This window comes from Quercus suber, unplaced genomic scaffold, assembly GCF_002906115.3.
Source record: "Quercus suber isolate HL8 unplaced genomic scaffold, Cork oak 2.0 scaffold_177, whole genome shotgun sequence".
Classification (NCBI taxonomy): domain Eukaryota; kingdom Viridiplantae; phylum Streptophyta; class Magnoliopsida; order Fagales; family Fagaceae; genus Quercus; species Quercus suber.
The window spans coordinates 139,993-155,071 of record NW_027069637.1 but is presented as its reverse complement, the minus strand read 5'-3'; the positions used below and the strand labels follow the sequence as shown (position 1 = coordinate 155,071).

At 35.4% G+C, this 15,079-nt stretch overlaps 1 protein-coding gene across 1 annotated transcript; it reads right to left on the bottom strand.

Annotated features, from left to right (window-relative positions):
* Positions 1–4,140: 4,140 nt before the first annotated feature.
* On the bottom strand, positions 4,141–5,824 carry LOC111994477 (stemmadenine O-acetyltransferase). Its single transcript, XM_024026364.2, has one exon. The coding sequence runs from the start codon at positions 5,749–5,751 to the stop codon at positions 4,405–4,407; it is 1,347 nt and encodes a 448-aa protein (XP_023882132.2). The 5' UTR covers positions 5,752–5,824; the 3' UTR covers positions 4,141–4,404.
* Positions 5,825–15,079: the final 9,255 nt, after the last annotated feature.

The following is a 15,079-nucleotide window of genomic DNA, read 5'->3' as shown; positions in this document are numbered from 1 at the left end:
TGTACGGTTTAATGAAAATTTTGATATGAATAAAAAATTATACTAATATAATTAGCTAAAATATATTAATTAACATTAGTAAATCTTACTAAAAAAACATTTCATTTAGATGCATAATTTTTTTTTTTTTTTTGATAAGGTGCATAATTTTTGTTGAAAAATGGTTTTTTTAATAAACTTATATAATATATAGTTTATTTGAGAAACAATAATTAGGCTTATAATTATTAATTCAACCAAGACTTAAGGTGGTGTATATAAATGATCCAAAAAAATAATAAAGCATATTATTTTGAGCCTAATCACATCTAGCAAAATAATAATAATTATTGGAGAGTGTCAAACACGGTTGAAAATTATCTGATCCAAAATATTTGATTTGAACCAATAGTAGTGTAGGGACTCAATTTGGAAAAGCCCTTATAAATCAAAAGGAAATTCATCCCATAAGCCCAAACAATACATTTTTAGAGGGTGAGTTCAAGAACTAGGTCCTAACAAACGGACAATGCCCAAAACCAGATTTCCACCAGTTGAAGGCCGACACTCCATCCAAACTTGAAACGGAAAACACTTTCCCTCCAAAACACAGGGGGGGAGAATTACTCCTAATATAAAATAATTTCAACCAAAAAATCCACACAAACAACAACAACAACAACAACAACAACAAAAACAAAACAAAACAAATAAAAAAAAAAACAAAAATCATTGTTGATCTCTACCACAGCAATAACCTAAAAAACCACAATTGATCACCACCATAGCAAACCAAAAAAAAAAAAAATTCAACCAATCCAAGCTATATCATACCCCAAAAAAATCATAGCAAATCCAATCAATTACCACTGATCTCAGCCATAGCATACCCAAAAAAGAACTTATTGGAAACCCAACCGATCTCAAGTTGACGCCTACCAACCACAATAGCCAACCTCAACTATGGCTAACCCCAAAAAAAAATACCCATAGGAAATCCAACCAATCTCAACGCCAAAAACCACTACCCACAGCCATCGAAACCTAAGAATCGCGACCCCCACCACCACCACAATTGCATGCCACCCAAAACCAAATTGAAAACCCACCAAACAATGCCACCACACCAAATCACAAACTCACGGTACTGAGAGAGTAGGACGGCCATCTAGATGGTGGTGGCAATGAGTGGCGAGAGGCGGAGAGAACACTAGGTTCGTCTAGGAGAGAGAGAGAGGAAAAACTTTTTTTTAAAAAAAATAAAATAAAACTTGCTATAGTAATTGTTATGTTACAAGTAGTCAATTACTGTAGCAAGTCTAAAAATTTTTAAAAAATAGAAACCCAAATGAAGTTTGGTTTTTGTGGTTTGGGGTTTAAAATAACTTTTTCGGAGTTTTAGAAACTCCAATGCTAGTGCTCTTTATGACTATTATAAATGTATACACTAGCCTCATTGCATATGCTTTAAGGCTCTTTTTATTTTTTGGGGCCTAGTGTCATAATTTATCATGCATTTTAAATTGAGTTTTTTTTTTTTTTTTTTTTTTTTTGTCCACTAATATTATGTATTTGTGAACTACTGATACGGTTAGTCATTAGAGTATCATGAGGTTAGCACCAATAAATGAACAACAAAATAGCATTTAAATTACATGTTTGTGCGTGGATGTGTTCATTTTTAGGTGCTAGCCTCATAAAACTTTTGTCTGTATCAGTAGTTCAAAAATGCATAATATTAGTGCACAAACACGTAAATCTCAAATTGAGATGCATCGAAAATTATGACATTAAACAACAACAAAAAAAGATCCTCAGGGCAAGCAAGAAGTGCATGTGATGAGACTAATATTCCATAAATGTCATCCACTTTATTTCTAATGTGATTGTTAATTAATTAAATTTTCAACATTAATATACTTAGAATTTGAACTTTCAGAACATAATTCATACTGAATGGTTCTACACTATTCTTGTGCTCAATCTTCTCTTTTTATTTTGAGACGTAGCATGAAAAAATTAATTCACCAGCAAAAGCATAAATCTCACTACACCTTTAAGTGCTTTTGTAATTGAAAATACATCAATCCTGAACAGGGACGAAGCTAGGATTTTGATTGGGGGGGGGGGGGGATTGCACTAGAGTTAAAAAAAATGAAAATTCACTTTTATATTTCATTATGTAATTAATCATTCAATTAAAATAAAAGATTAACTTACTATCTGAAGAAGAAAAAAGAGAAAATAAAATAATTAAAATAAAATAATACTCACACATGGTCTTAACATTTTATACATATAAAGGTTGAACTATTGTTATTTCTTTAGATGAAAAAACAACAGAATATGTGCATAAAAGGACGAAAATTATCCCACATGCATGTGTGGTTAATAATGAGAGTGGACGTCCACCTATAGCATCAATTTAAAACGACATAATAGCTCTACCTATTATAGCAGTTTCTTAAAGCGCCACAGTAAGATATCTATAGCAGCAGTTTAGAAAACGCCGGCTTTAAATTGCCATAATACGTTAACCTATTGTGGTAGTTTCTAAAAGCACTGCTTTTATAATGGTAGTTCTCAAAACTGCTGGGAAAAAGCGTGGCTGTAAAACCAGTTTTTTGTAATGGATGGAGTAAAAGAGTAAGGTGTACTCCCTTAAAAAAAAAATTTAAAAGAGCAAGGTTTCACAATGAACGAGGCAGAGGTAGAACTAGTCAATCTGATACATTGATTATATATTCACAGCTGTAAGCCAATAAATTTTCTATCACAATTCACTGCTATATGTGACCTTTTGTAAGTTGAAAGCCCCTCCTACCTCACTGCTCTTTAACTCTCTCATTCCCAAATCTACAATAAAAATAGCAATCTCTTTCTTTCTTTAAGACAAGTTATGAATTCAATGAGTGACGCTACCAAGACACACTCAAGCTCGCTCTCTCTCTCTCTCTCTCTCTCTTCAACACTGGTATTTTAGGAATTATATTTTGAAATCAATTGACCATGAAACTTTGATTAAATCTTTTTTTTTTTTTTTTTTTTTTTTTTTGCTTTTGAAAGGCTAAGATATGGGATTCTGGTTAAATGTTTTGTACTATTGTTGGGCTTAAGAGGCCAAAGATTTTTTTTTTTTTTTTTTTTGGGGGTGGGAGGGGGGGGGCTAAATTTAATTTTGTTGAATTCAAATCCTAAATGAAGCTCAAATATACCTTTAGAAAAAAAATTCCCAAAATCCAGGGGGACCACTACCCCCTTGGTCAAAGAACAGCTCCATCCCTGATCTGAATTATGATGAAAAAAAGTATTGACCTTTAGAAAAAAATAAATAAAATATGAAAAAAATGTACTGACCTTTAGAAATTAAATAAATAAATAAAATAGTAGCACAAGCTCAAAGAGGGTAGTATTTAATATTTATAACTTTAGCCTCCTCAGAAGCTTGCTTAAAAGACTTTTCGGGCTAAGGTTATTTAGAGAGTAAAGTGAAACATCAACACCAACCTCAAAATCTCATTAATGTATAAGAATATGGAGATATATTAGAATGAAGTTCAAACCACTTCCTTACTTTTGTCTCTTCTCCTAATTTTCGCTTTTTAAAAAAAATAATAATAATAATCTTTTTTTTTTGCGCATGCCAAGAAAAAATAATCTTTTTTTCTATTTCTCAATATATATATTATATTCGCTTTTCTCCCACTTTCTTTGCACATGCCATGAAATATTAGCAATAAATAGAATAATAGTTCAACCCACTTCCTTACTTTTGTCTCTTCTCCTAGTTTTCGCTTTTCTCCCAAAAAAAAAAATAATAATAAATAATAATAATCTTTTCTTGCACATGCCATGAAAAAATAATCTTCTTCTTTTTTTTTTTCTATTTCTCAATATATATATATATATATTCGCTTTTCTCCCACTTTCTTTGCGCATGCCATAAAATATTAGCAATAAATAGAATAATAGTATATCACCCTGCCTCTTTCCATGGAAAAAAGATGGACTACAATTTTGTCGCCTACTGTTTATCAAATATTATCAAAAATGTGAATAGTCACCAATAATTTTTGGGCATGGAGCTAAACTGTTGTCTAACCAATCAAACAGGGGTATACTTGAGCACATGACACAATCATAACTATTAAAATAAAAAACTCAACTTTAATTGCATCATTCTCATTATATTATATATAGTAGACTAGAATATGAAGTCAAACAGCTTTAGGTCCTACGTACAAATATATAGCTGACTCCTAATATATAATAATAAAATAAAATAATTCAATTGTATATACATTAATATACTATGATCGAACCAGGCCAAAAGCTAAATTGATGCAAACCAATTGTAAGCAATAATAACATAAATATTATATGACTCTCTGTCTTCTGCAGGAGGTGACGAATAAAGATTTCGCCTCATTGGCTTAAAACACTTGGGTTTAAAGTATCAAAGGCAAGGAATTCAGGATTGTGCTCCAATATAGCCATAGTTTTTTCATCTAAGGACACCCATGCCTCAATCCCATTGCCAGAGATGGTATTTTTAAGTACAGTGATATTCATAAACCCCGAACCAACTTCCCCATAGACCCCTGTCCAAATGGGTTTTCCCCATCCAAAATCGATATCATCTAATCCGAACGTCAACCAACTGCTGAAAGCGAAAAAATCTGGGTTTTCTCTGGAGAATAGTACCATTTCAGCTTTCTGGTTTAGGTACTCGATCGTGGCTTTCAAATCTTCACGACCTTGCAGAATGCTCACTTCACTATTGATTTTCGAAATAGTTTCTCTTAGGCTTGCCACCAAGCCACGCAGATCTATCTGATCTGTCGACTCTGGTGAGTTATAATCATAGACTGCTAATGCCCACAAAAAGAGATTACCTGTAGAATAATCCGACAAGTGTGGATTTGTTTTTTTCCGGATGTTTACTGCTTGGCCCAGTATAGATGGCCTTGGAGAACCAGATGTTAATCTAGAAGCAGCTCTTGCGTGTTTAAAAATGAAACAAGACAGTGATTCAGTTCGGCTTGGGTTTTGCACTCGTTCACTCTTTGCTTTCGCCTTTAAAGTAGCTATGGCCTTAGCATCAAACACAAATCTCCTTGTCTTGCTCTTGCTTCCACTGAACCAAAGCCTTTCTATTATAGGTGCAACAATATGAGGCAATATATCTTGCGGGGGAAAGTGTGATAATGATGATGCCTCTGAAAAATTAGGATGCACTAATTTGTTACTAGGCCCGCCTGCAGTGGCTGCCCAATTGTTGAGGAAAGCAATCATGGTGATTCCATCTATGATCTTATGTGACATGCATAAACCGATTGCTATTCCACCACAATCAAATATATTCACTTGTACTGCTATTGGGGCAATTTCCATTGGGTTTGGTTCTTTGCAAAGTGGACAGAAAGGAAGAAAATGGTTTAACCACTCCGTTTTAGGATGGCCAAGAAAGTCAGAAAGACAGCAACTGACTCGGGCCTCAGTAAATGGAATGCCCTCATCGTAATAATCAATGAAAAGGTTGTCTTTCATCCTTCCAGAAAATGGGTAGAAGGTATTTAGGGTTTCTGAGAGTGAGTTTTTTAGGTGATTGGTTGAATGAGTATGGTTCTTAGGGTAAAAGAGGGTAAGTGGGATATAGGTTGGAGGAGTGAACTGGTCCAACAGAGAGAGTTTGAAGGGTTTTAGATGATGAATTGCTGGTGATGATGGTCTGATGATTTCTCTTGAAATGATATCAACGTCCATCATCATTTTTTTTCAAACAAAAGTTTATCTGGTTCAATATATGTTTGATTTACCTTCACAAAGATAGCTTAGAAAAAGGATCCCATTCCCTTTTATAGAGACACTGCCTTAGAGTGCATAGCATTGATACCTGCGGCAAGTAATTTGATGAGTGACGTTATCACCTTTGGTTGGTTTATACATGTCGCCATGTTTGCTTCTCCTCCACAAATTTAGATGGCAATTAATTTGATGGTGATGTTTCATGTTTGGTCGGTTTATACATGTCGCCATCTTTCTGGTTTATGTATGCTTCTCCTTCACAAATTGATGATATAATCAGTTTGAAAATTTGGGTGGTTCTCTTTGAATGCAAATGGAAAAATATCGTCTTTGTTCAATTAAATTCTTTATCTTAGGTTTCTCAAAAAAAAAAAAAAAAATCTTTATCTGAGGCTTTTGCCTTTTGCTGAAGCAACCATTGTGCAACATAAATAATTTTCCCACAAAATAAATTAGCTTTCTTTTCGAAACAGAACCGAAATTATCTAAAATTGACTTCTATTTTATCTTAGAAATGAAAGGAAAGAAAAGAAAAGAAAGTTCACTTGGATATTCTCCACCATTTAAAAGCCAACGTGGGTTTATGAAGTTAAAGCTTCAGCTTAATCATTGGATGCAATTGACAAACTTTTTGTATTTGGTCCACAAAAGAAAACAAACAAAAATAAAATGCATACACACACACACCAAGGTGTATGTACCAAATTGGCAGACTTAATATATTCCAAAGCATTTGGTTCACATCTAGAACAAGTCTCATTTGTCATGAAGAAAATTGAAGTCAATATCATCATGTGAACCAAATGCTCCACCACTAGTATCATTATCATCATCATCATCCTCATCCTTATCTCCTTCATCTTCAACTTGAATAGGATGATTTTTATCTCTAAATCCGGGAGGAGCATCAAGTTCATCACCAAATTATTCCAAATTGATGTCATCATCATCCTCAATTACTTCAATGTCCACGTCTATACAAATTCCAAAACCAAAAAACAATAAATGAAATTACGATTCTAATAATCATTTCTCATAAATTGTAAATAGTCTAATTAAAATATATAACTAGAATTAGTTTAAGCTAACCATTTTATTAACAAATAAATTCATCAACACAAAAGCAGCAACCATTTTATCTACAAATAAATTCATCAACACAACATACATAAACAATAGTATAATACTCTGTAAACTATATTTCACAACAATAATGCTTTGTAAATCAAATCCACAGCATACACAAAATTACAAATAAACTAAAATGCTATTGTAAACTAATAATCGATAGAAGTTACTACTTAGTAGTGAAGTCACGGAACGGAAAACCTGAGATAAAGCCAAGAACATGAACGGAGAATTTGAGATAAAGCCGAGAGAAAAGAAAAAAATAAATAATAAATAATAAATAAAGAACCGAGAAATTGATCAAATGAACGAAAGAGAATCAAGTAATCAAAAGAAAAAGAAAAAGAAAAGAATCAATACCTGATGAAGCCAAGAAACAGAGAGCGAAGCATAGAGGGCGAGATCGAGACCGAGATGTCGTGAGGGTGAGAAGGCAAAAAAAGAAAAAAAAAATGTGAGGTAGATTCGAAGTTTAGACGCTGTGAGGGTGAGAAGGAAAAAAAAATGTGAGATTCACTGATTCAGAGACCGTGAGGCATGAGCTTGAGTTAAGTGAGTGAGAGAGGCGTGCGTGAGTGAAGTAGTGAGTCTGAGATGAGGCATAAGTGAGGCAAAGTGTGTTTAGGACTTTAGGCTTAGGGTTAGTGTTTAGGTTCTGCCCAAAATGACATAGTTTTAGGTTGGAAAAAGTCAAAAAAACCCCAACTGGTCATTAACCGGTTCAACCACGTCAGTTCTCGGTTTTCCAGTTGAACCGTCTGGTTTTCAAATTTCTCTAGTTTTTAAGTTATTTTCGGTTTTTACTCATAACCGGAGCAGATTGATGGTTGGTTCCTGATTGAACCAATCAGACTGACTGGTTCGGTCCGGTTTTTAAAACCATTGTGTTAAGATGATGGATTCTACTTATATAACATGGGTACAGGACAAAATGTGGTCTCTTTAAAATGAAGATGCATCTTTGAAAAAATGGCTTTATCATATTGGCTCACATCTAATTAGGACAAATAACCACCTCAGATATCTCCTAGATTGTAAACAAATTCAATTTGTAGATCATCATGCAAAGTTTGCAATTCATTAAGGCTACTAGAAGCAGCCTAAGAAGAGTATTTTTTTTTTTTTTTCAAAGATGCCCATGAAATTTTCCTGGGATGTTGAACCATGGTTTCATCATAGATTGACCAACCTATGAATTCAAACTATCATATGGTCATTATGTATAAATTGACTAGAAGCCCATGCCTTTTCTCCTCAAGAAATCAAGGCTCTAGGGCCTAGTTTATCATTTTCATGGCTACATGATGGACTCCCCCAATCAAAATCCATATCATGATCTCAAATTTGTTACTTTGGCAAAACCCATTGAAACAGAAAGTATGGCTATTGGTTAGATGGCAAATTTCTTTGAATGTCTGTATAATAAGAGTAACAGTATCAAGTTAGTCTAAAACAAGAATTTTCAAAATTGATGGTCTCTTTAAAATGAAAATGCATCTTTGAAAACATGGTTTTATCATATTGGCTCACATCTAATTGGGACAGATAACCACCTCAGATATCTCCTAGATTGTAAACAAATTCAATTGGTAGATCATCATGCAAAGTCTTCAATCCATTAAGGCTACTAAAAGCAGTCTAAGAAGAGTATTTTTTTTTTTTTTTCAAAGATGCCCATGAAATTTTCCTGGGATGTTGAACCATGGTTTCATCATAGATTGACCAACCTATGAATTCAGACTATCACATGGTCATTATGTATAAATTGGCTAGAAGCCCATGCCTTTTCTCCTCAAGAAATCAAGGCTCTAGGACCCAGTTTATCATTTTCATGGCTACATGATGGACTTCCCCAATCAAAATCCAAAAGGTGGTCTCAAATTTATTACTTCAACAAAACCTATTGAAACAAAAGTTATGGCTATTGGTTAGATGAAAAATTTCTTTGAATGTCTGTATAATAAGAGTAACAATATCAAGTTAGTCTAAAACAAGAATTTTCAAAATTGAAGGTCTATTTAAAATGACAATGCATCTTTGAAAAAATTGTTTTATCATATTGGCTCACATCTAATTGGGACAGATAACCACCTCAGATATCTCCTAGATTGTAAACAAATTCAATTGGTAGATCATCATGCAAAGTCTTCAATCCATTAAGGCTGCTAGAACCAGCCTAAGAAAAGTATTTTTTTTCAAAGATGCCCATGAAATTCCTGGGATGTTGAACCATGGTTTCATCATAGATTGACCAACCTTAATTTATGCGTGTTATTTAGGTTTAGGGTTTTAGACAAGAAGGAATGTGTATCAATATCATGTTGTTTGCGGGGTTTTAGGATTTTCTAATGTGTATCATGTCATTTGTCGCGTCTGGGTTTTAGAATCTGTAGGGTCAAGATTTGGGCACTTCTTCAAGTTGAGAGAGTGGGCCCAGACCCAGCTTGCCCTTCAATGATTTTATAGAGAGTGGGCTCAAGAACTAGGCCCTAGTAAGGAATGCAACTGCCCTGCATGGTTGCATGTGGATTTATCAACTTAAACGTGAATTGGGATGCACAATGATGCTCCTCGGACTTGTCTTCCGAAGCCTAGCATTCTTATTACTTCTGTTAAGATTGATTACAAAGGTCCAGAGGACACAGGTCGCTACAGTACTTCTTAATACAGATCTTCCGTCCCCCTTTTAGGAGAGACCCCTTACGTTATATACCTCTCTAAACTGATCCTAACCCTCCATTTGTTGATCAGTCAGGCCACCACTTGAGAGCCTGTCCCATCAGCTGCATCCCCATTCCCCCAGTAGGTTGCAGCACCCAAGACAACACTGTTCAGGATTCCTGTCCTCATTAATGCGGTCAGGACGTTAGTTGGGGGCATTCAATGCGGAGGTGACAGCTCGCCTAAGACTTACTCCTTCGCAGTGCTTCCGTCGCCGACGCGTGGCACCGGCCCCTATCCTCCTCGGATATTCAAGAAGGCTCCTCTTTAGTGGAGTGGTGCTCGTGTCCTTCCGAGGCCTCGGATGCCCGAGGACGGGGTCATCCTCGGATATGTTCCTCGGGGGTTGGACATCGCGCTTTCCTCCTCGAACCCCTCATGCATCCTCGGCGCGGGCCTCTGGGCCTGGCTTGGAGTGGGCCAAGGCTACCTGATTTTTTGGCCCCACAATAGCCCCTCAAAATCTTGCTGCACTCATCCCCGGGCGGGGAGAAGGGTTTTGACATCCTCGGGCCTACTCCGTGCTTAGTCGAGCCTTCCACCCCGTCAGCCCTGGGGTCTATTCATCTGCCCAAGGCGCGTTGCTGACGTTTCGGAGCGCGTAACGTGCCCTTCATTAAATTCAGGCGGCTCTGTGCTCCCCACGTTCAACGAGGCGTTACCAATCTAACGGTGGAGGTTTGTCTTGCATTTATGGGCGGGAAAACCCGCATGGTTCTTCGATTTAGGGTATAAATACCCCTTCAAACTGCTTCTTCCTGTTGCTTATTTGCAATCAAGAATTTTCGCGCGTCCCTCCTGAATTCAACCACACTCTCACTTACATCTCCAGCACAAAAAGCCTGTCCGAGGAGCTCCTCCTCTTTCAGTAAGTCGTTCTATCCCTCTCTGAGCTCTCTTCCTCTTCACCCCTTCTTCTCCTTCGCCTGTTCTTTCTTAGTTCCTTTAGGCGTCAATTGGGATGGGTAGATTTAAGAAATACGTCTACACTGAGGAGGCGATGGAGAAATTCATCGCCGACTATGAGATTCCTAGCAATGTAGGTCTGAGATACTGTGAGGATGGGGATTGGCTCTTACAAAGACAGGAGGGTGAAGTGGTAATTCCCATTATCGCCTTCCTCGAAAGGGGGATGAGGATCCCCATAGGGCCGGTGATGAGGGGCTACCTCACGCACTTCCGGTTGGCCCCCACCCAGTGTGCAATAAACGTCTTTAGGATTCTGGGCTATGTGGACGCCCTGAACGAGAAGATGGGGCTAAGGTTGACCCACCATGACGTGAACTGGTGCTACAACCTTCAGCTCCTTAAGGGCAAGTCCTATTACCTGAAGACGAGGGATGACAGGGTACGGCTCATCCAGTGCCTCCCTGAGTCCAGTAAGGGGCTGAACGAGGATTTCCTCATCGTGTCCGGGAAGTGGCACGATGGCCTTCACTGCCCAACAACGGAGGGAATACCAGGTGGGGCAGTGGGAGTAGGAGGGGTTTCAAGTTCTCTTGTCTTTTTCCTTCTCTTTTTTTTTTTTTTTTTTTTTTTTTTTTAATATATATATATATATATCAAAAAGTTAAAGATAACTTATTTTAAAAAAAAAATTTGTTAATTATTTTTTTTAAATGAAACAATAATTAAAAGTATTTAATCAAACAGAAAAAAAAAAATCCAATTTTATAATAGATTGAAGTGTCAAGTAATAGGTTCATTCGATGATGGAAAGCTGTCAACAAATTACAATCAACTATTTCAATATATTGTGAAATTGAGATGCCAAAATGTGTCTCTAAATTTATTATATATATATATATATATTTTTACTGGTCCTTCCAGCTAGCTAGCTTGGTTTTTGAAGCCCTCCACAGGCTCCTTTCACGTGACCATACCCCACCAATGACCAGTCTCATTTCATTTCCCATTTATTTGCGTGAGTAATATAACTATAATAAGAGAGTTGCATGATAAACAGCCTCTCGCAGTTAGGGACTTTTTCTTTTTGAGGGTTGGTATTGTGGAGGGTCCAACTGGTATATGTGCTCTCTGCCTTCAAAAACTAAAACTGTGCTCTTTTTATGGCTTCATCATCTTGACTTGAGACTTGTGTCTTGAGTCTTCACTTTCGACCAACAACAGTATGGCTGGGTGGAACGTGGGCCCAACTTGTTCGCGCCACCTATATGTTACCCATACTGATACCGCCAGTTAATTTCTGTTCCTTGATCCCATTCTTTTCTACATGGAAGCCTTCCGCTAGATGTTGGTCTTATTCTTTCTCAGTTTCTCTCATCAATCACTCTCTTCTTATTTCCTTCAAAAACTATACGTGTTTGTAACATTCTAACAATTTTATGCTTTTTTTTTTTTGTGTGATTGCAGAGTCAGGTTCAATAGGAATCAACTATGGCCGAATCGCCAACAACCTGCCCACACCAACCCAAGTGGTGAAGCTTCTCAAAGCACAAAAACTCACCCGAGTCAAGCCCTATGACACCGACTCGGACGTTCTCACTGCCCTAGCCAACTCGAACATATCCGTGGTTGTTGCTCTCCCCAATGAGCTCCTCTCTTCCACAGCGAAAGACCAATCATTCGCTGACAATTGGGTCCAAGCCAATATCTCAAAATTCTACCCCGCCACAAAAATCATAAAATATTACTCATATAAAAATCATAAAATATTTGAAGGTTAGAAAGAATAAGACCAACATCTAGTGGAAGGCTTCCATGTAGCTGGTTTTGAGTAACTGAGAAATTGCATATGGAAGAGATATTATAAATTAAAGGAGGGATGGTATCAAATAGATTATTCCCATAAAGTTGGAAAATTCCCAAGCTTAATGATACCCTACCAAGTTCAGTAGGCAAGCTTCCATGTAAATTGTTCATGCAAAGATCAAGAACATACTAAGAAGAAAAGTTTCCTATCCAAGCTAGGATACTTCCTGTTAGGTTGTCAACACCAAGATATAGATACTTCAACTTCAACAATGACCTAAGGTGGTCTGGAATTTGCCCAATAAGATCATTGACAGCCACATCAAACACTCTAAGTTGTGTGCAATAACTTAGATTAGTTGAAACATTCCTACCAAAGAAATTCCAACTCAAATTGAGTCGCTGCAAGTGCTATGGACGTCCCACTTCTTAAGGAATTTTATTACAGAAGCTGTTGTTTCAAAGGTTGATTCCAATAAGGTAAGTAAGATTTCCTTTAGAGAGTGGAATATTGGGCCAGTCAATCTCTTAGCTTCCAAATCCAAAACCATGACTGTTTTATTGGAAGGGCTACATGTAACACAACAAACCAGTTGCAGAAATGTATGGAGTCATTCCATGAGCTCATGATTTGAAGTGGGTCTTATCCAATTCTTGAAGTCAGTAATTAGAGATATTTATTTTGAAGTGGGTCTTATCCAATTTTTATTAATTCATGTAACACATCATGGGATGAGAGGGTGCCTATGAATGTTGTCATCAATGAAATGAATGCGATTAGAGACGTTTCTTAAATATAAGATGAGGAAACGGAAGAAGAAAGAGCTAGGTACGTTAACTCATTTTATTTGAACATACTTCTTTGTAAAATAATAAAAACATAAATTTAAATTGATGAAGAAAAAAAATATAAATGTGAAAAGAGAAGATAAGGAAAGAATATCAATCTAAACTATTATGATTGTCAAGTCTACATGTTACTGCTGTTCAACAGATGGAATGGAATGCAATTGTTGTTTGTTTATGTTGTTGCAAGAAAATAATTTGTAGTTGTTTAATTCTTCTTTAATTATATTAGTCATACACTTACTGCATTATTAATTAATTCATGTGATTGTCTATTCATTTTATTGCATGACAGGATAGGATGGAATTAATGACCCTTGATTGAGTAATGTTTCCAAGGCTGTGATGGTCATAAGTTACAGCTTGTGACATTCAATTGAGCGATCTTTACAGTTTAATCATATGCCTCCTCAACCTTTATGTCGTTGTTTTCCATGTCAAAGGTAATTTCGATTAGTTACTAACTGTTATTTGCCAAATGACACTTTGTTAAACCATATTCCTAAATCTTTATTACTATGGATTGTACGATCCTTACTTTGATTTGTATATGTGTTTCACACCATTTGTACTATATCCCTCATTTATGTCATTGCTTTGCTTGGCTATTTGGCTTTGGCCTTTCTCTTCCTAGCTAAATCCTAACTTAGAAATTTTTGTGGATAGTTTCATGGGCAATTCGGCTATTCCTGATTTTTTTTTTTTTTTTCATGATAGTTTTTTATTAAAAAATTTTAATTATTTTAAATTATAATGATATGAGAAGTGAATGAAAGAATACACGATGAAACACAGTCTCCTTCATTAACTTGTTATATATTTTTCTTGAAAAACAATTAAAAATAAGAAGAAGAAGAAATACTAAAATTATTAAATGCTTAATTAGATGATTTTATAATCTATACTGTATATAAGGGGATTCTTTTCTTTCAACTAGAATTTTATATGGTTCAAAAATATCCTCATTAATTAAGGGCAACTTCAATTAAAAATAAAGTCATAAATGTCAAATAACAAATTTCATTTTGAATTCAAAATGAGAATTTCTAGAATTTAGGATTTTTTACCTTCATGTTCAAAAAAAAAATTTACAATGACAGCTTATTTCTAAAGTTTATCATTTTTATACATTTGAAGAAAAAAAATATTTCTAAGTTATAATAAATACAAATTATTAACTTTTACCCAAAAAATAGAATAATTTTTGAACACACGTGTGAACACATGCTTAGAGGCTAGTATCTTATAAAATTATATTACGAAAACATAAGTATATTGTTAAATTATAATATGATAAAAGCAATAAATAAAAATATATAATTGTACTTTTATTCTCAAAATTGATTTTGGTTTTTATGCAAATATTTATAGTGTACTTTTAAATCTTGAACCGATTAAAATATATATGTAGTTCATAGCATATATATTTCATTCCAGGGCCTTTTTTGTCAAACACTTCATTTTTACAACAACAACAACAACAACAAAAATATGAAAAGCCTTTGCCCAAACTCATTTAGTTACGTGCCACCTTTTTAAAATGCTAGTTTGCTAAACTCAAGTTCTAAGTGAAACTCAAGTTTACCAAATTTAAGTTTGACTTATCTTGAAACTTCTTTTATTATGTAGTATTTTTTTGTCATAATGCTTGTAACTCGAGTTTCACTTAGAACACAAGGTTAGTGAACTCAAGTTCCAAAATTGCTATATAAAAGTTTAGAAGTTTAGGCAGAGGCCACATAGTAAAATCTTTTGCAAAAATATAATATTCGGCAAAAAAAGCCTACATTCCGTATGGTACTAACTATGCTAATACGTGGTCGATCCAAATTTCAATTGGGGGTGGGGGGGAGACTGTGGGGCCAGTTCAAACTAGCCCAGCCCA